The 20,934-nt window shown below is 40.8% G+C and overlaps 2 protein-coding genes across 2 annotated transcripts; both read right to left on the bottom strand.

Annotated features, from left to right (window-relative positions):
* Positions 1-10,671: 10,671 nt before the first annotated feature.
* Positions 10,672-12,243, bottom strand: LOC110506410 (serine/threonine-protein kinase/endoribonuclease IRE1a). Its single transcript, XM_036981834.1, has 4 exons — positions 11,888-12,243; positions 11,559-11,688; positions 11,352-11,452; positions 10,672-11,226 (listed from the first exon to the last, which is right to left on the bottom strand). The coding sequence occupies exons 1-4, from the start codon at positions 12,097-12,099 to the stop codon at positions 11,088-11,090; spliced, it is 582 nt and encodes a 193-aa protein (XP_036837729.1). The 5' UTR covers positions 12,100-12,243; the 3' UTR covers positions 10,672-11,087.
* Positions 12,244-14,676: 2,433 nt separating this feature from the next.
* Positions 14,677-17,823, bottom strand: LOC118965052. Its single transcript, XM_036981794.1, has 4 exons — positions 17,733-17,823; positions 17,542-17,588; positions 14,719-16,274; positions 14,677-14,684 (listed from the first exon to the last, which is right to left on the bottom strand). Exons 3-4 carry the CDS (start codon positions 16,238-16,240, stop codon positions 14,677-14,679), a joined length of 1,530 nt encoding a protein of 509 aa, XP_036837689.1. The 5' UTR covers positions 16,241-16,274; positions 17,542-17,588; positions 17,733-17,823.
* Between the last annotated feature and the right edge of the window lie 3,111 nt (positions 17,824-20,934).

The raw sequence follows: 20,934 nt of genomic DNA, 5'->3' as shown, positions 1-20,934 counted from the left end.
TGTTAACACAGTGTCCAAAGAAGGGCCAGAAGTATACAGAATGGTGTCGTCTGCGTAGAGGTGGATCAGAGACTCACCAGCAGCAAGAGCGACCTCATTGATGTATACAGAGAAGAGAGTCGGTCCAAGAATTGAACCCTGTGGCACCCCCATAGAGACTGCCAGAGGTCCGGACAGCAGACCCTCCGATTTGACACACTGAACTCTATCAGAGAAGTAGTTGGTGAACCAGGCGAGGCAATCATTTGAGAAACCAAGGCTGTCGAGTCTGCCAATGAGGATGTGGTGATTGACAGAGTCGAAAGCCTTGGCCAGATCAATGAATACGGCTGCACAGTAATGTTTCTTATCGATGGCGGTTAAGATATCATTTAGGACCTTGAGCGTGGCTGAGGTGCACCCATGACCAGCTCTGAAACCAGATTGCATAGCAGAGAAGGTATGGTGAGATTCGAAATGGTCGGTAATCTGTTTGTTGACTTGGCTTTCGAAGACCTTAGAAAGGCATGGTAGGATAGATATAGGTCTGTAGCAGTTTGGGTCAAGAGTGTCACCCCCTTTGAAGAGGGGGATGACCGCAGCTGCTTTCCAATCTTTGGGAATCTCAGACGACACGAAAGAGAGGTTGAACAGGCTAGTAATAGGGGTGGCAACAATTTTGGCAGATAATTTTAGAAAGAAAGGGTCCAGATTGTCTAGCCCGGCTGATTTGTAGGGGTCCAGATTTTGCAGCTCATTCAGAACATCAGCTGAGCAGATTTGGGAGAAGGAGAAATGGGGAAGGCTTGGGCGAGTTGTTGTGGGGGGTGCAGTGCTGTTGACCGGGGTAGGAGTAGCCTTCACATGACCCATCGATTTATACAAGTGTGTCGGGTAAGTGTCATCTAATAACTATTAAATATTTTTATCTGGACACTTTCTGTTTTTGATATTTTTACTATGTAAGTAACCGTTTCACTGTACCATTTACACCTTCTGTATCCTGGGCATGTGACAAACAGTGTGTGTTTACCAGAGACAGTAATGTGAAGAACAACATGACCTAAATCTAAGTCAGATTAGGATATAGACTAGATAAAGTTTATTTTTACGTGTAGTTTATCCTTATTGTAAGCTACTACTTTTATCACTTTTAGTCTTGAAATCTGAGGATGTTTACTAAACTACTCACTCTGTTTAGCACATGGCCTCACATGTGAATCGCTTAAAGAGATTGGTGGGGATAAGGCTTAAGAGGGTGTGAATGATGCTGAGTGGGTTTAGACAAAGAAGGGTTCTCCATATACAGTGAGGGAAAAAAGTATTTGATCCCCTGCTGATTTTGTATGTTTGCCCACTGACAAAGAAATGATCAGTCTATACTTTTAATTGTAGGTTTATTTGAACAGTGATGGACAGAATAACAACAAAAATGTTATAAATTGATTTGCATTTTAATGAGGGAAATAAGTATTTGACCCCTCTGCAAATCATGACGTTTCTTGTGGTTGGCCACCAGGTTTGTACACATCTCAGGAGGGATTTTGTCCCACTCCTCTTTGCAGATCTTCTCCAAGTCATTAAGGTTTCGAGGCTGACATTTGGCAACTCGAACCTTCAGCTCCCTCCACAGATTTTCTATAGAATTAAGGTCTGGAGACTGGCTAGGTCACTCCAGGACCTTAATGTGCTTCTTCTTGAGCCACTCCTTTGTTGCCTTGGCCGTGTTTTTTGGGTCATTGTCATGCTGGAATCCCCATCCACGACCCATTTTCAATGCCCTGGCTGAGGGAAGGAGGTTCTCACCCAAGATTTGACGGTACATGGCCCCGTCCATCATCTCTTTGATGCGGTGAAGTTGTCCTGTCCCCTTAGCAGAAAATCACCCCCAAAGCATAATGTTTGCACCTCCATGTTTGACGGTGGGGATGTGGTTCTTGGAGTCGCATTAACTTTTCCTCCTCTTCCAAACACGGCGAGTTGAGTTGATGCCAAAGAGCTCCATTTAGGTCTCATCTGACCACAACACTTTCACCCAGTTGTCCTCGGAATCATTCAGATGTTCATTGGCAAACTTCAGACGGGCATGTATATGTGCTTTCTTGAGCAGGGGGACCTTGCAGGCGCTGCAGGATTTCAGTCCTTCACAGCGTAGTGTGTTACCAATTGTTTTCTTGGTGACTATGGTCCCAGCTGTCTTGATCATTGACAAGATCCTCCCGTGTAGTTCTGGGCTGATTCCTCACCGTTCTCATGATCATTGCAACTCCACAAGGTGAGATCTTGCATGGAGCCCCAGGTTGAGGGAGATTGACAGTTCTTTTGTGTTTCTTCCATTTGCGAATAATCGCACCAACTGTTGTCCCCTTCTCACCAAGCTGCTTGGCGATGGTCTTGCAGCCCATTCCAGCTTTGTGTAGGTCTACAATCTTGTTCCTGACATCCTTGGAGAGCTCTTTGGTCTTAGCCATGGTGGAGAGTTTGGAATCTGATTGATTGATTGCTTCTGTGGACAGGTGTCTTTAATACAGGTAACAAACTGAGATAAGGAGCATTCCCTTTAAGAGGGTGCTCCTAATTTCAGCTCGTTACCTGTATAAAAGACACCTGGGAGCCAGAAATCTTTCTGATTGAGAGGGGGTCAAATACTTATTTCCCTCATTAAAATGCAAATCAGTTCATAACATTTTTGACATGCGTTTTTCTGGATTTTTTTGTTGTTATTCTGTCTCTCACTGTTCAATTAAACCTACCATTAAAATTATAGACAGGTCATTTCTTTGTCAGTGGGCAAACGTGCAAAATCATATATATATATATATATATATGATTTTAAGGACTGCATAAGGCTATGTTTTGGATGACTGGCTGCGAATGTTTATTGAAATGTTTTATTTCTGCCTTTTCTATTCCAGACATTCTGAAATTCACTAAAGCATCCCATGTTTGTAACTTTAGTCTTTCACTTTTCAATATATATATATATATATATATATATATACAGTACCAGTCAACAGTTTGGTCACACCACTCATTCAAGGGTTTTCTTTATTTTTAGTATTTTCTACATTGTAGAATAATAGTGAAGACATCAAAACTATGAAATAACACATATGGAATCATGTTAGTAACCATAAACCATAAATATTTTAGATTTTCGATTCTTCATAGTAGCCACCTTTTGCCTTGATGACAGCTTTGCACACTCTTGACATTCTCTCAACCAGCTTCATGAGGAATGCTTTTCCAACAGTCTTGAAGGAGTTCCCACATGTGCTAAGCACTTGTTGGCTGCTTTTCCTCACTCTGCGGTCTAACTCATCCCAAACCATCTCAATTAGGTTGAGGTTGGATGATTGTGGAGACCAGGTCATCTGATGCAGCGCTCTATCACTGTCCTTGGTCAAATAGCCCTTACACAGCCTGGAGGTGTGTTTTGGGTCATTGTCCTGTTGGAAAAAAAATGAAAGTTCAAGTAAGTGCAAACCAGACGGAATGGCATATCACTGCAGAATGCTGTGAAACAGTAGCCATGCTGGTTAAGTGTGCCCTGATTTCTAAATAAATCACTGACAGTGTCACTAGCAAAGCACCACCACACCATCACATCTCCTCCTCCATGCTTCACAGTGGGAACCACACATGCAGAGATCATCCGTTCACCTACTCCGTGTCACAGAAAGACACGGCGGTTGGAACCAAAACAAAGACCAAAGGACAGATTGTCTAATGTCCATTGCTAGTGTTTCTTGTCCCAAGCAAGTCTCTAATTATTATCATGTCCTTTAGTAGTGGTTTCCTTGCAGCAATTTGACCATGAAGGCCTGATTCACACAGTCTCCTCTGAACAGTTAATGTTAAGATGTGTCTGTTACTTGAACTATGTGAAGCATTTATTTGGGCTGGAATCTGAGGTGCAGTTAACTCTAATGAACTTATCCTCTCCAGCAGAGGTAACTCTTTGCCTTCCTTTTCTGTGGCGGTCCTCATGAGAGCCAGTTTCATCATAGCGCTTGATATTTTTGTGCGACTGCATTTGAAGAAACTTTAAAAGTTCTCGAAATTTTCCTCATTGACTGGCCTTCATATTTTAAAGTAATGATGGACTGTCATATCTCTTTGCTTATTTGAGCTGTTCTTATCATAATGTGGACTTGGTCATTTACCAAATTGGGCTATCTTCTGCATACCACCCCTACCTTGTCACAACACAACTGATTGGCTCAAATGCATTAAGAAGGAAAGAAATTCCACAAATTCACTTTTAACATGGCACACCTGCTAATTGAAATTCCAGGTGACTACCTCATGAAGCTGGTTGAGAGAATGCCAAGAGTATGCAAATCTGTCATCAAGGCAAAGGGTGGCAATTTTGAAGAATCTAACATTTGATTTGTTTAAAACTTTTTGGGTTACTACATGATTCCATATGTGTTATTTCATAGTTTTGATGTCTTCACTATTATTCTACAATGTAGAAAATAGTCAAAAATATTGAAAAACCCTTGAATGAGTAGGTGTGTCCAAACTTTAGACTGGTCTGTATATAAAAATATGTTTTAAGTGAGAAGTAGGCATTTGTCTGAAGCCTAAAAATAAAGTAAATTCACATGAGCACCCATGCTCTACCAAGGTTTTCCAGCACACGGCTTTGACCTACTACAGTAGCTATGTTGGTTTATTCTACTTCAAACAATGTGCATGCAGGTTGCTTAGGATTCAAACCTTGATGAGTAGAGGTGTCCAAACCTTTGACTGGTATAGTATATATTTACACTACCGTTCAAAAGTTTGGGGTCACTTTCCGGAGTCGCCTCTTCAATGTTGACGTTGAGACTGGTGTTTTGCGGGTACTATTTAATGAAGCTGCCAGTTGTGCACCGGGGCCTCCCACTATTTATTTGCGCTGTTCTGTGAAGAGCCAGTTTGCGCTGTTCTGTGAAGGGAGTACACAGCGTTGTACTAGATCTTCATTTTCTTGACAATTTCTCGCATGGAATAGCCTTCATTTCTCAGAACAAGAATAGACTGAGGTGTTTCAGAAGAAAGTGCTTTGTTTCTGGCCATTTTGAGCCTGTAATCGAACCCACAAATGCTGATACTCCAGATTCTCAACCAGTCTAAAGAAGGCCAGTTTATTTGCTTCTTTAATCAGAACAATAGTTTTCAGCCGTGCTAACATAATTGCAAAAGGGTTTTCTAATGATCAATTAGCCTTTTAAAATGATAAACTTGGATTAGCTAACACAACGTGCCATTGGAACACAGGAGTGATGGTTACTGATAATGGATCTGTACGCCTATGTAGATATTCCATTCAAAATCAGCCATTTCCAGCTACATTAGTCATTTACAACATTAACAATGTCCACACTGTATTTCTGATCAATTTGATGTTATTTTAAATGGACCAAATTGTTCCCTTTCTTTCAAAAACAAGGACATTTCTAAGTGACTCCAAACTTTTGAACGGTAGTGTGTGTATATTACAGACTCTAACATTGCTCATTCTGACATGTCTTCATTTCTTGTTATTTAAAAATAAATGTTTTCCTGTGTGTGTATTGTTATTGTACTGCTAGATATTACTGCACTGTTGGAGCTAGAAACATAAGAATTTGCTGCACCTGAGATAACATCTACAAAACTGTGTACTGCAAAACCAATAAACTTTGATTTGAATTGACACCATGCACCCACTTAGCTTGTACAACTAAAGCTGAATTGTGCTTGCATAGCTGTTTATGTAAACTAGAAAAGTCAACATTAACACACGGTTTATGTAGCCTATGGAACACATCAATGGGAATCAACCAGTGGAGGCTGCTGATGGGAGGATATAATAATGTCTGTAATGGAGTACAAGGGATGGAACGGAGTGTAAGGGATGGAACGGAGTGTAAGGGATGGAACGGAGTGTAAGGGATGGAACGGAGTGTAATGGATGGAACGGAGTGTAAGGGATGGAACGGAGTGTATTGGATGGAACGGAGTGTAAGGGATGGAACGGAGTGTAAGGGATGGAAGGGAGTGTATTGGATGGAACGGAGTGTAAGGAATGGAACGGAGTGTAAGGGATGGAACGGAGTGTAATGGATGGAACGGAGTGTAAGGGATGGAACGGAGTGTAAGGGATGGAACGGAGTGGAATGGATGGAATGGAGTGTAAAGGATGGAACGGAGTGTAAGGAATGGAACGGAGTGTAAGGGATGGAACGGAGTGTAATGGATGGAACGGAGTGTAAGGGATGGAACGGAGTGTAAGGGATGGAACGGAGTGGAATGGATGGAATGGAGTGTAAGGGATGGAACGGAGTGGAATGGATGGAATGGAGTGTGCACACAATTGGCCCAGCGTTGTCTGGGCCAATATTAAATAAGAATTTGTTCTTAACTGACTTGCCAGGTTAAACAAATAATAATAAAAGAGTAATTTAAGTGTAATTGCTAAGGTGTCGACAGGAGCCAATGAAGACCTGGCCAACTTGTAATAAGGATGTCTGTTTGCTCAAATGGAGAATGGCTGAGTCAGACAACATTGTGGTGTCCATGGATGGTAGCACATAGAAAGGTAAGCACACAAACTTTTCTCTCACACACACAAACCGTCATGTTGGGAGGGCCATAATTCCCCATGTGAAGCGGTCCCTCCAGAGTGCTTATTTATATCCCTTGTCACTTCAGACCAGGGTCGTAAATCCTGCCATGCTTACCAAGCACAAATTTCCCCTTCATCAGGGATCCACACCCTGTGGAAGCACCAGTCGGAGCCCTGAAATACAGCCCAGTGACTAGAACAGGTTGTAACCTACTGGGAGCAATGCAGCAGACACAACATGTGAACACACACACACACACACACACACACACACACACACACACACACACACACACACACACACACACCACACACACACACACACACACACACACACACACACACACACACACACAAAAGATGGATCCTATTACTAACTTAACCTGATTGTTACAGTGGAATTATAACTCATTATAACCTGCATATTAAATACATATCTTTGTTATTACTATGGAATAGCATCACCTCCATATCATTGATAGTATTAGCTTATTCACTGTGTCTATCCTGCATGATCCAGAGGGTGGAGTAATGAACCACATCATTTATGGTAAAGTGTAACATAGTATAGTGTAACATAGTATATGCTTCTTCTCATGCCACACACTGACGTCCTCTTTCTTCCCCACACCCCACAAAGGTTCCTCTCTGTCTGTGTGTGTGTTTAACTATACTTGTGGAGACCAGAAGTCCCCACAACAATAGTAAACAAACAAAAAATTGACCAACTGGGAACATTTCGTTAGTCCCCTCAAGGTCAAATGCTATTTCTAGGGGGTTTGTGTGTCCACAGAGCTAATAGGATGTATCACTGTAATTAGCCATAAGAGAGAGAGGATGACTGCATTCAGTCAGACCCAGTTGTTGGTCTTAGCAAGCCAGGCAAGCAGGCAGGCAGGCAGGTCTCTGGATCCTGGCAACAGTAAATATCTCTCAGTCTCAGCTCTGCACTGTGGCTCACCTTCCAGTCTCACCTCCCAGTCTCAGCTCTGTGGCTCTACATCAGCTTTATCTGGCACACTCCCTCTGAAATTCAGACCACACACACACACACACACACACACACACATGTATTAACGCCTACACACAGGCACACTGACACACAAATGTGTGAACGCATACACACACACCCACACATTGCCTATACATATTCACACATGTACATTCTGTACACATTACAAACATGCAAGTGTGCAAACACACACACGCACACACACACACAAACACACAGGAAAAGGTGTGAGCAGGAATCACACAAATATAATAATGCAATTCCTTCCACAGGACTTACTTGATGTGCCATCAGAGAGGTGAGAAAGCAGCTTGTCGGCACAGGCCGGGGGAGCAGCCTGGGGCTAGAGTTGGAGCTGCTCGGGCTTCCTGACGCTGTCTGGATACAGTGTGACAGGTGAGGCCCCGAGGCTAACGGCAGCACCGGGTACATGATTCCACAGAGGCCTGAGGGTAATGCGAATGTAAATTGACTTGGGTGAGCGTTAGATCAGCTCAGTGCTCATAATGTACTGCTGGAAGCACAGTTTAGTCCATCGACATGGAATGTTTGTTGCATTGCTATTAGCAGTGGTTAGCTATTAGCTTGTGGCAAACCAGCTGGCTTTTACAATATTTTATTTACTTGAGTAGCATGAGTACTCAGTCTAAGGGAACACATGCCTAATAAAGACCATTAGAAAAGGCAATTAACAAAGAGGAAAGTATGTCATTAGCACTCCATAAGAATAAAGATTGGATATTATTTTCAAACAGTTACTGTTTAGTAGCTTAGTTGCTAGTGGATCTGAGTCTGAGAAACGTCCTATAGCTTTGTGTATGGGACGGCAGGGCTGCTTTCCATGGGAGTTGGTTGTCACTGTGCTGTGTTAAAATCAGTGTGTTGCTGTGAATTGATGACAACATTTCAGACGAGGACAAACATGGACCTGTTGATGTTCAGGTACAGTTGAAGTCGGAAGTTTACATAAGCTTAGGTTGGAGTCATTAAAACTTGCTTTTCAACCACTCCACAAATTTCTTGTTAACAAACTAGTTTTGGCAAGTCGGTTAGGACATCTACTTTGTGCATGACAAGTCATTTTTCCAACAATTGTTTACAGACACATTATTTCACCTATAATTCTGTCACGCCCTGGTCTTAGTATTTTGTGTTTTCTTTATTATTTTGGTCAGGCCAGGGTGTGACATGGGTTATTTATGTGGTGTGTTTTGTCTTGGGGTTTTTGTAGGTTATGGGATTGCGGTATAGTAGAGTTGTCTAGGTAAGTCTATGGTTGCCTAGAGTGGTTCTCAATCAGAGGCAGGTGTTTATCGTCGTCTCTGATTGGGAACCATATTTAGGCAGCCATATTCTTTGAGTGTTTCGTGGGTGATTGTTCCTGTCTCTGTTTGCACCAGATAGGGCTGTTTAGGTTTTTCACGTTACGCTTATTGTTTTGTATTGTTCGTTATTATCTTTATTAAAGATGTATTAAGATAACCACGCTGCATTTTGGTCCTCCTCTCCTTCGACACAAGAAAACCTTAACAAATTCACTGTATCACAATTCCAGTGGGTCAGAAGTTTACATACACAGCATGAAAAATTCCAGAAAATTATGTCATGGCTTTAGAAGCCTCTGATAGGCCTCGAACACATTCACAGGACCTCAAATTGACTCAAATTATGTCAATTAGCCTATCTTCAAACTCAGTGCCTCTTTTCTTGACATCATGGGAAAATCAAAAGAAATCAACCAAGACCTCAGAAAAATAATTGTAGACCTCCACAAGTCTGGTTCATCCTTGGGAGCAATTTCCAAACGCCTGAAGGTACCACGTTTGTCTATACAAACAATAGTACGCAAGTATAAACACCATAAACGCAGCCGTCATACCACTCAGGTTGGAGACGCGTTCTGTCTCCTAGAGGTGAATGTACTTTGGTGCGAATAGTGCAAATCAATCCCAGAACAACAGTGAAGGACCTTGTGAAGATGCTGGAGGAAATGGGTACAAAAGTATCTATATATATATCCAGTAAAACGAGTCCTATATCGACATAACTTGAAAGGCCGCTCAGCAAGGAAGAAGCCACTGCTCCAAAACCGCTATAAAAAAAGCCAGACTACGGTTTGCAACTGCACATGGGGACAAAGATCGTACTTTTTGGAGAAATGTTCTCTGGTCTGATTAAACAAAAATAGAACGGTTTTGCCATAATGACCATCGTTATGTTTGGAGGAAAAAGGGGGTGGTTTGCAAGCCGAAGAACACTATCCCAACCGTGAAGCACGGGGGTGGCAGCATCATGTTTTGGGGGTGGCAGCATCATGTTGTGGGGGTGCGTTGCTGCAGGAGGGACTGGTGCACTTCACAAAATAAATGGCATCATAAAGAAGGAAAATTATGTGGATATATTGAAGCAACATCTCAAGAAATCAGTCAGGAAGTTAAAGCTTGGTTGCAAATGGGTCTTCCAAATGGACAATGACCCCAAGCATACTTCTAAAGTTGTGGCAAAATTGCTTAAGAACAACAAAGTCAAGGTATTGGAGTGGCCATCACAAAGTCCTCAATCCTATAGAAGATGTGTGGGCAGAACTGTGCTGGCAAGGAGGCCTACAAACCTGACTTAATTACACCAGCTCTGTCAGGAGGAATGGGCCAAAATTCAACCAACTTATTGTGGGATGCGTGTGGAAGGTTACCCGAAATGTTTGACCAAAGTTAAACAATTTAAAGGCAATGCTACCAAATACTAATTGAGTGTATGTAAACTTCGGACCCACTGGGAATGTGATGAAAGAAATTAAAGCTGAAATAAATCATTCTCTCTACTATTATTCTGACATTTCACATTCTTAAAATAAAGTGGTGATCGTAACTGACCTAAGACAGGGGATTTTTACTATGATTAAATGTCAGGAATTGTAAAAAAAAAAAAAAAACTCACAAAAAACAGAGTTTAAATGTATTTGACTAAGGTGTATGTAAACTTCCAACTTCAACCGTATATGTTCTATATCTTTGATGTTTTGGGGTTTCCATGAACTAAGCCGGTTTGTTGTAGAGTGAAGAAAGAGGCATGCACTGTAGGCTATACTATTCAGATGTTACACTTTATTAATAGATTCAGCTCGTTTCAATACTTTTCAACAGAGAAGTTGTATGTATGTACAGTATGTGTCATTGCTATTATACATACAGTAAACAAACCATGAATAAACTGAGGCAAATTGAATAATATTACAAAGTATCGTTACATTTCATATTCTAATCAAAAATATTGTGTATATTTCATGTTAGCTTATGAGATAAGTACTGTTATAATGATGTAAGAAAATGGCCAAAACACCAAGTAGGCAAACAGAGGCAGAGTGCTGCATAGCCTCTTGATTTCCTCTAGAGAACATTCATCTAACACTTAACACTAGTGACTCATTTAATGGCAACAGAAAAGTCAAGCCAAGATTTCAGAAGTTAGTCAGTGTTAATCTTCCAAATGTCAGAATCATTATCTTACATCTTCTCTGTGAAACAATTTCTTCAGACTACTTCTTGAATTCCACTCCATTTTCTTCGCAAACTTGTAGACGCATCCAAAGAGATCAGGGAACATTGTCAATATGTCAACAGAATCCGCATCCTCACTGTTTCAGAGAGAGAGAGAGAGAGAGAGAGAGAGAGAGAGAGACAAAATATTCAACCACCTTCAATGGTAAGAGAGTAAATAAAGTTCATGTACATGTTTTTTGACAAAACTATTAATATGTCTTACTAGTGCTCATGGAGGTTGCGTATGAAGCGCAACAAACCCAATGTGTTGTCTGGGTAGGCCTTCTTTTTACCATCCAACTTGTTCATCAACTCAGGCGGCATCTGTGTACACAAATAAATAACAGTAAGTGTGACTACTACTAGACTAGACACTACACTAGGACGAATGTACATGTAAATAAAATTGATAAAATGGCGTCTTACTCACCTTGGACTTCCACTTTGTGAACGACCTCGCCTCAGCACACTGGTCCAAAGCATGAAGGAGTCCTGGGTCTGCTTTGCGACAGTTCTCTGCTTCCTTCTCGTTACCAATTTTTCGTAAGTACTCCACTCTCCTGAAAAACAACAGTGTACCTTTAAATGCTTTCAACTGGGTCAGTGTCAAACGGTGATCACATTTGCATTGAGATAAATCGTTGTTAGAATCTGAACCCATTAAAAAATGTAAATGCCAAGTGGAAATAGTGATGGCTGTAAGTAAATCACTGATCTTAACTAACCTTCTGATTGACAAGTGTTAGCACTGCTTCTCACCTCTCCTCTGGCCAGAAGTATGGGTGGGCCAGTGTGTCCTCCACTGTAGGTCTCTTCTCTGGGTCTTCATTGATCATCCACTCAATGAGGTCCTTGGCCACTTCATCCTCAACATGTTCCAATGTGTACTTCCCTTCAAAAATGTTAACTTCACAATGGATGCCTTTGCCAAATGGATGATGTCCACCAGAGATGATGTAATACATTAACATCCCGGCCACCTGAAAAGTATATAATAATAATTTATAATGTATTACATTTCTATAGTGCTTTTCATAACAATATCAAAATGCTTCAATAGCAAAAAACAAACAACCAATACATCATCATGAGTAGCCTAACTGTAGTTAGCTAGGTCAACCAATACATCATCATGAGTAGCCTAACTACAGTTAGCTAGGTCAACCAATACATCATCATGAGTAGCCTAACTACAGTTAGCTAGGTCAACCAATACATCATCAAGAGTAGCCTAGCTACAGTTAGCTAGGTCAACCAATACATCATCAAGAGTAGCCTAGCTACAGTTAGCTAGGTCAACCAATACATCATCAAGAGTAGCCTAACTGTAGTTAGCTAGGTCAACCAATACATCATCAAGAGTAGCCTAGCTACAGTTAGCTAGGTCAACCAATACATCATCAAGAGTAGCCTAGCTACAATTAGCTAGGTCAACCAATACATCATCAAGAGTAGCCTAGATATAGTAAGCTAGGTCAACCAATACATCATCATGAGTAGCCTAGCTACAGTTAGCTAGGTCAACCAATACATCATCAAGAGTAGTCTAGCTATAGTCAGCTAGGTCAACCAATACATCATCAAGAGTAGCCTAGCTATAGTCAGCTAGGTCAACCAATACATCACCAAGAGTAGCCTAGCTACAGTTAGCTAGGTCAACCAATACATCATCATGAGTAGCCTAGCTACAGTTAGCTAGGTCAACCAATACATCATCAAGAGTAGCCTAGATATAGTAAGCTAGGTCAACCAATACATCATCAAGAGTAGCCTAGATATAGTAAGCTAGGTCAACCAATACATCATCATGAGTAGCCTAGCTACAGTTAGCTAGGTCAACCAATACATCATCAAGAGTAGCCTAGCTATAGTCAGCTAGGTCAACCAATACATCATCAAGAGTAGCCTAGCTACAGTTAGCTAGGTCAACCAATAAATCATCAAGAGTAGCCTAGCTATAGTTAGCTAGGTCAACCAATACATCATCATGAGTAGCCTAGCTACAGTTAGCTAGGTCAACCAATACATCATCAAGAGTAGCCTAGATATAGTAAGCTAGGTCAACCAATACATCATCATGAGTAGCCTAGCTACAGTTAGCTAGGTCAACCAATAAATCATCAAGAGTAGCCTAGCTATAGTTAGCTAGGTCAACCAATACATCATCAAGAGTAGCCTAGCTATAGTCAGCTAGGTCAACCAATACATCATCAAGAGTAGCCTAGCTACAGTTAACAAGGTCAACCAATACATCATCAAGAGTAGCCTAGATATAGTAACCTAGGTCAACCAATACATCAAGAGTAGCCTAGCTATAGTCAGCTAGGTCAACCAATACATCATCAAGAGTAGTTTAGCTATAGTCAGCTAGGTCAACCAATACATCATCATGAGTAGCCTAGCTACAGTTAACTAGGTCAACCAATACATCATCAAGAGTAGCCTAGATATAGTCAGCTAGGTCAACCAATACATCATCATGAGTAGCCTAGCTACAGTTAGCTAGGTCAACCAATACATCATCAAGAGTAGTCTAGCTACAGTTAGCTAGGTCAACCAATACATCATCAAGAGTAGCCTAGCTATAGTCAGCTAGGTCAACCAATAGAGGCCGAGTCTTTGAGCGCATGCATCCTCCAAAGATAGAGGGACCGTTCATGGCTTGATCAGAAAGTGGTGGTCAGAGAGATGGTTGATGAAGTGTCTGGTGTCGATCTTGTAGAGGGCTACTCTGGGAACCACTGGATTTCTCCTTCACAACATAGTTTAGTATGCATTCTATCAATTTGGCAAATAGATCTGGTAATCAAAGTATAGTGACTTATTTAAAGTTGAAAACTAACCTGCATATCGGTGCTCCTCTTATATCCGATCCGACTGTCTTCATCTAAAGTTTCTCTGGCCTTCCAACATTTTGTTCCTGCACTGATTGTATGTAGAGTTGTTTGTCCCATGTTCAATTGTCGACTTATACCGAAATCGGCTAATCTCGCTCTGCCTGTAACATCTGAAGAGAAGATCATATAAAGTGTAGCATTGAAATGTAGGTTAATAAATAAAACATCAAAATAATATTTATTTAGCCCACATTCTTGTTGAATTACTACATGGTCTGGTCTTACCTATTAAAACATTCTGGGGTTTGATATCCCGGTGCAGAATTTTTGTGTTTAGACTATGCAGAACGCTTAGACTGCAGAGCACCTCGCGCACTATTTTCTTCAGGACAGGGGTTTTGTCCTCTGGTAGGTGGTCTTTGATGTATTCATCAAGGGTGTATTCACAGAGCTGAAGAACAAGGTAACCGAAGTGCTCGTCCTCTGCAAAGTCCACATATCTCACAATGCAGGGACTATCCAGCTGAGGTAGTCTTAAAAAACCCTCTTCTCTCTTCAGATCTTGATAGTTTGACTTGAGCATTCTCTTCACGGCTACCTCAGTACCATCATCCTTCAAGCCCAGAAAGACTTCAGTTCCATCACTTCCTTTGGCTATTTGGAAATCCGGATGGACGACAAGATTGAGATTGCCCAATCTGTAAACCTTGCCTATGTTGCTGAGTTCCTCCAACTGAGGCCTCCACCGCTCACTAACTTTGTGCCATTTCCGGGATTTCAGTTCGTTGGTGGTGGAGGGAAATGGTTTAACACTGGAATGTTCACCATGTACACCAGATTCTTCAACTGGAATTGATGAAGCATCAAGATCTGGCTTCTCAGTCATGTCAGGTGTACTTTTCTCTACCGACAACTCTTCCTGAATTGTCTTCTTCTTCTTCTTCTTCTTCTTTGACAGATTCATTCCCTGCAATTGTTCAGTTGTATCCGTTGGTGGGACTGGACTTCGTAGGGACACATCTAATTTCCTTAGCTTTTCTTTCAGGTCTTCATCCATCTCCATTTCAGCAGTAACAAGTATTTTCTCCGGCACAGAGGTTATCCCTTGTGATGTGATAATCGCAGGTACACAATCAAAGGTGTACAGATCTGCAAGCAAACCAAATGTAAAGACACCTAAGCTGGAGGTCTGAGGATTGGCAAGATATGCTTGATCAGTGAATGAGATGATCCTCTTGCATAACTCCTCAACAAAAGGGAGGGTCCAGCCATGTTTGTGATTTGGAGCTTTCTGAGTAATCACATACAGTAGTCTGACAACTGAAATGTTGCGATTTAGTCCTTGAGGGGTACTTTTGGATTCATGTGTGAGGTATTTCAGAAGAGTGGGTATTACTACCAGTGACAGTCCAAGAGATATTTCTTTCATAATGTTAAAAACGGCTGTCAAGCAATTCACTACCATATCTTGTAAATGTTTGGGAATTTTAGGCAAACGATTGGTTGCCTCCTCAATGTAGAGATCAATTTTCTGAGATTCTCTCAGCCACTTTATGGATGCTTGACGATACTGATCCGCATTTTGTCCAAAGGCGTTAAAAGACATGTCATATAGTGTGAGATGATTCACAGGGTTCACCACCAGCATGTGTTTGCCATATTCATTGAAAACATCCTCCACTGATTTGAGTCCTATTGCACAAGAAAAATCATAAAAAATCTTCAATTTGACAAAATTCTCACTCTCTGAGGAGAATTTCTGAATCATGCTTGCTATCTTTTGGTCAGTAGCGGGATATGCTTTGAGATTTCTTTCAGCAAATGCTCCAGACATCATCAACTCTTTCACAATGTCTTCTCTGTCATTGTTAGCCGCCAATTGAAGTGGAGTAAAGTTCTGGATTGGTGCCCCTTCTGGATCTGCTTTTGCTGCGATTAATCTACTCACTAAACTGACAGGAGCTTTTGACATTGCGGCATAATGCAAAGGAACCCAACCATTTGCTGATTGGATGTTGGGGTCAGCACCTTCTTTCAGAAGAAATTTACAAATATTGTCATTTGTAAATGCAACAGCAGCAATTAAAGGGGTAACATCATCCTTCAACTTAGTACAAGGGTACAGTCTATTCAAGTCCTTGCCGCCTCTAATCAATTTCTTCAGCTCCTTCAACTTCCTGTCAATAATGCACTTTATAATGGGATCTGTTTGCCTTTGCACCCCATGCACCGTCTGTACAAATTGGATCTGGATTTGACCTGGGACGATATTCATTCTTCAAACATCTGCTTCTACAGGTACAGTAGATCTGTGGGATGACATCTCTATTATTACCTCTGTTAAAAGGTTAAGTCAGGTACAGTCATAGAATTAAGCAATAAGGCACAAGAGGCTGTGATTTTGTAAATAATTTAGTAAGTTGACAAATATAGACTGTATACATTATGTCTGGTAAAATCGCATGGAAAACATTTTATTTAATTACATGCTTACTTAATACACTTGTTAATCAGGTGTGAAGTCGCAGTAGAAATGAAAATCAAGTATGACTGAGAAAAAACTAATGAGCAGCAAATTAACAGTATTTTGTTTATTGTTTTAGTTTAAAAAAAGCTGAATGTTTGTTATAAACTATTTTAAAGGCAGACTCTACCACACAACCAAAACCTATTAGTGAAGATGCTGGAGGCAAAATGTTAAACTTGAAAATCTTTGCACACCACCAGCCAGATCAAAATGTATTGCTTATGTAACGGATGTGAAATGGCTAGCATAGTTAGCGGTGGTGCGCGCTAATAGCGTTTCAATATGTGGACGTCACTTGCTCTGAGACCTTGTAGTGGTTCCCATTGCTCTGCAAGGGCCGCGGCTTTTGTGGAGCGATGGGTAACGATGCTTCGTGGGTGGGAGTTGTTGATGTGTGCAGAGGGTCCCTGGTTCGAGCCCGGGTATGGGCGAGGGGACGGACTAAAGTTATACTGTTACACTTAGCTACTATTAAAATTTTAAAAAGTGAGGGGAGACTTTAATTTTTTTCCCTGTTAAACTATTTAAAAAGGCACTACTTTCCAATGTCTACGTGTTGTGGCTTGTTTTGCCAGTCCTTCTAAGTGCTGAAGTAGGCCACTCCTTATGACCGAAATACCATTGCTCATTTAAACATGACATTAAAATAAAAGCACATTACATACAACTAAATGTGGTGACGTTAACTTTCAAATATAAATTGTTCATGTCCGTAATAAGTAATTTGAGATTATTGTTCGATTTAGCCTCTCACTATACAGGTGAAATTGTTCTTATTCTTTAAATAAATTCTAGACACTCCTGACACAATATCAGGAGAGGTTTTTGACATAACACACAATACACAACATCCTAAAATATTTGATTTGTTCTAGGTTGCAATATCGTTTGATAATAATGTGTTTTATGGCAATTACGCTCTCTATACCGTGACTTTGATGAGCAATACTTACCTTCTAATGAAATGACAGAATCATCTAACAAGAAGAGGAATATGATATCATATTCAGCGTTAGAAATGTAAATGATAGTTAAGAAAGGTTACTTACATTTCCTTATCGTGAAATCGTCACCAGCTTGCTTGAGGAAGTGTCTACTGAAGTTAAAAAAACAACCAGCTGATTAGGTGACTGTGTTGAAGTAAATGAAACTCTGACGGCTATTTAGACTATGATAGTCTAACGTGAAGAGTATGATCTTCTAATGAGCATTATTAATGTAAATGATAGCTATTACTTACATTTTGTCATCGTGATATCGGCACCAGCTTGTTTGAGGAAGTGTCCACAGACTATTGAAAAACTCAACCACACCTCTTTATCAGGTGAATGTGTTTCAGGAAAATGAAACTGAAACTTTTAAGAAGAATAGTAATATGCCTGCCTGGTTCCTTCTTTCTCACAAATATTTCACCTACTATGATTTTCATACTTAAATGAAATACTCTTCATCAGTTCTGGAAATATTTATCTCATAATATGATAAATGTGCATCCAATTTTTTTTAGATACTGTAGAAAGCAAAGTTTCTGAACCTATGCTAGGAACAGTGCTTAATTTGAGCCGGATCCTGACGGAACAGGACCTCTCAGATTTGACTTTGTTTGTTCAGGCCCTGATCCGGTAATTCTCGTGGCATGATTTCACTGTTCGCACTATAGGCATTCTAATAAAAGCAAATCAGCATTAAATCAAGTTGCCTCCTGGTAATTTCTCCTGACCCCCAGAAAGGCCATCATGTAAAAGATGATCCTTCTACAGAACCTTCAGAAAGTATTCAGACCCCTTCACTTTTTCCACATTTTGTTACGTCACAGCCTTATTCTAAAATGTATTAAATCGTTTTTTTCCCGCTCATCAGTCTACACACAATACCCCATAATGACAAAGCAAAAACAGTGGTTTTACATTTTTTGCTCATTTATAAAAATGTCAAACTTAAATATCACATTTACATAAGTATTCAGACCCTGTACTCAGTACTTTGTTGAAGCACCTTTAGCAGCGATTACAGCCTTGAGTCTTCTTGGGTATGACACCACAAGCTTGGCACACCTGTATTTGGGGAGTTTCTCCCATTCTTCTCTGCAGAGCCTCTCAAGCTCTGTCAGCTTGGATGGGGAGCATTGCTGCACAGCTATTTTCAGGTCCCTCCAGAGATGTTAGATCAGTTTCAAGTCCGGGCTCTGGCTGGGCCAATCAAGGACATTCAGCCACTCCTGCGTTGTCTTGGCTGTGTGCTTAGGGTTGTTGTCCTGTTAGAAGGTGAACATTCGCCCCAGTCTAAGGTCCTGAGAGCTCTGGAGCAGGTTTTCATCAAGGAATCTCTCTGTACTTTGCTCCATTCATCTTTGCCAGGATCCTGACTAGTCTCCCAATCCCTGCCTCTAAAAAACATCCCCACAGCATGATACTGCCACCACCATGCTTCACAGTAGGGATGGTGCCATGTTTCCTCCAGACGTGGCGCATGGCATTCAGGTCAAAGAGTTCAATCTTGGTTTCATCAGACCAGAGAATCTTGTTTCTCATGGTCTGAGAGACTTTATGCATTTTACTGAGGAGTGGCTTCTATCTGGCCTGATTGGTAGAATGCTGCAGAGATGGTAGTCCTTCTGGAAGGTTCTTCTACCACCACAGTCGAACTCTAGAGCTCTGTCAGAGTGACCATCAGGTACTTGTTCACCTCCCTGATCAAGGTCCTTCTCCCCCTATTGCTCAGTTTGGCCGGGCTGCCAGCTCTAGGAAGAGTTTTCCTCCATTTAAGAATGAGGGAGGCCACTGTGTTCTTGGGGACCTTCAATGCTGCATACATTTTTTTGGTACCATTCCCCAGATCTGTGCCTCGACACAATCCTGTCTCGGTGCTCTACGGACAATTCCTTTGACCTCATGGCTTGGTTTTTGCTCTGAAATGCACTGTCAACTGTGGGGCCTTATATAGACAGGTGTGTGCCTTTCCAAATCATGTCCAGTCAATTGAATTTACCACAGGTGGACTACAATCAAGTTGTAGAAAAATCTCAAGGATGGTCAATGGAAACAGGATGCACCTGAGCACAATTGCAAGTCTCATAGCAAAGGGTCTGAATACTTTCTTAGTTTAAAAAAATGAGCAACATTTTCTAAAAACCTTGTTTTCGCTTTGTCATTATGGAGTATTGTGTATAGATTGATGAGATTTCTCTTTTAGGTTGATCCATCCAAGGCTGTAACATAACAAAATGTTGAAAGATTCAGGGGTCTGAATACTTACCGAATGCACTGTATATATGTGTGTATGTATAATTTTATTAGCAGGGTACCCGTAAAGTCCATTAACCCTCTGAAGAGTATGAATTATTCTGTTTGAGAAGGTTTGAATCCAAAGCAACCTGCCGACACATAGCTTGAAGTACAATACCAAAATAGCTTCTGTAGTAGGTCAAAGCTGTGTGCTGGAAAACCAAAAAAGCATTGGTGAAATAGGCATTGTTGTGCTCATGTTTTCTTTCTCAGCTTCAGACCAATGCCTACATTTCACTTAAACTTCTTAAGGCTAGGGGTCCCACCTCGACAACATCCGCTGAAATGGCAGAGCACGAAATTCAAAAATATTTTTTCGAAATATTTAACTTTCATACATTCACAAGTGCAATACACCAAATTAAAGCTTAACTTCTTGTTGATCTACCCATCGTGTCCTATTTCAAAAAGGCTTTACAGCGAAAGCACACCATATGATTATGTTAGGTCAGAGCCTAGTCACAAAAACACATACAGCCATTTTCCAGCCAAAGAGAGGAGTCATAAAAAGCAGAAATATAAATAAAATTAATCACTAACCTTTGATGATCTTCATCAGATGGCACTCATAGGACTTCATGTTACACAATACATGTATGTTTTGTTCATATTTATATCCAAAAATCTCAGTTTACATTGGCGCGTTATGCTCAGTAATGTTGTGCCTCGAAAACATCCGGCGAATTTGCAGAGAGCCACATCAATTTACAGAAATACTCATCATAAACTTTGATAAAAGATACAAGTGTTATGCATAGAATTAAAGATATACTTCTCCTTAATGCAACCGCTGTGTCAGATTTCAAAAAAGCTTTACGGAAATAGCACGCCATGCAATAATCTGAGTACAGCGCTCAGCCACAAAAACAAGCCATACAGATACCCGCCATGTTGTGGAGTCAGTAAAAGTCAGAAATAGCGTTATAAATATTCACTTAACTGTGATGATCTTCATCAGAATGCGCTCCCAGGAATCCTAGTTCCACATCAAATGTTCAATAAAGTCCATAATTTATGTCCAAATACCTCCTTTTTGTTCGCACGTTTAGTCCAGTAAACCAAAATGCAAAGCGCAGGCACTAGGTCCGGACGAAAAAGTTAAAAAGTTCCATTACAGTTCGTAGAAACATGTCAAACGATGTATATAATCAATCTTTA

The sequence above is a fragment of the Oncorhynchus mykiss genome, chromosome 6 (assembly GCF_013265735.2).
Source record: "Oncorhynchus mykiss isolate Arlee chromosome 6, USDA_OmykA_1.1, whole genome shotgun sequence".
Taxonomy (NCBI): domain Eukaryota; kingdom Metazoa; phylum Chordata; class Actinopteri; order Salmoniformes; family Salmonidae; genus Oncorhynchus; species Oncorhynchus mykiss.
The sequence above is the reverse complement of the archived record's forward strand: the minus strand, read 5'-3'. Positions and strand labels throughout refer to the sequence as shown.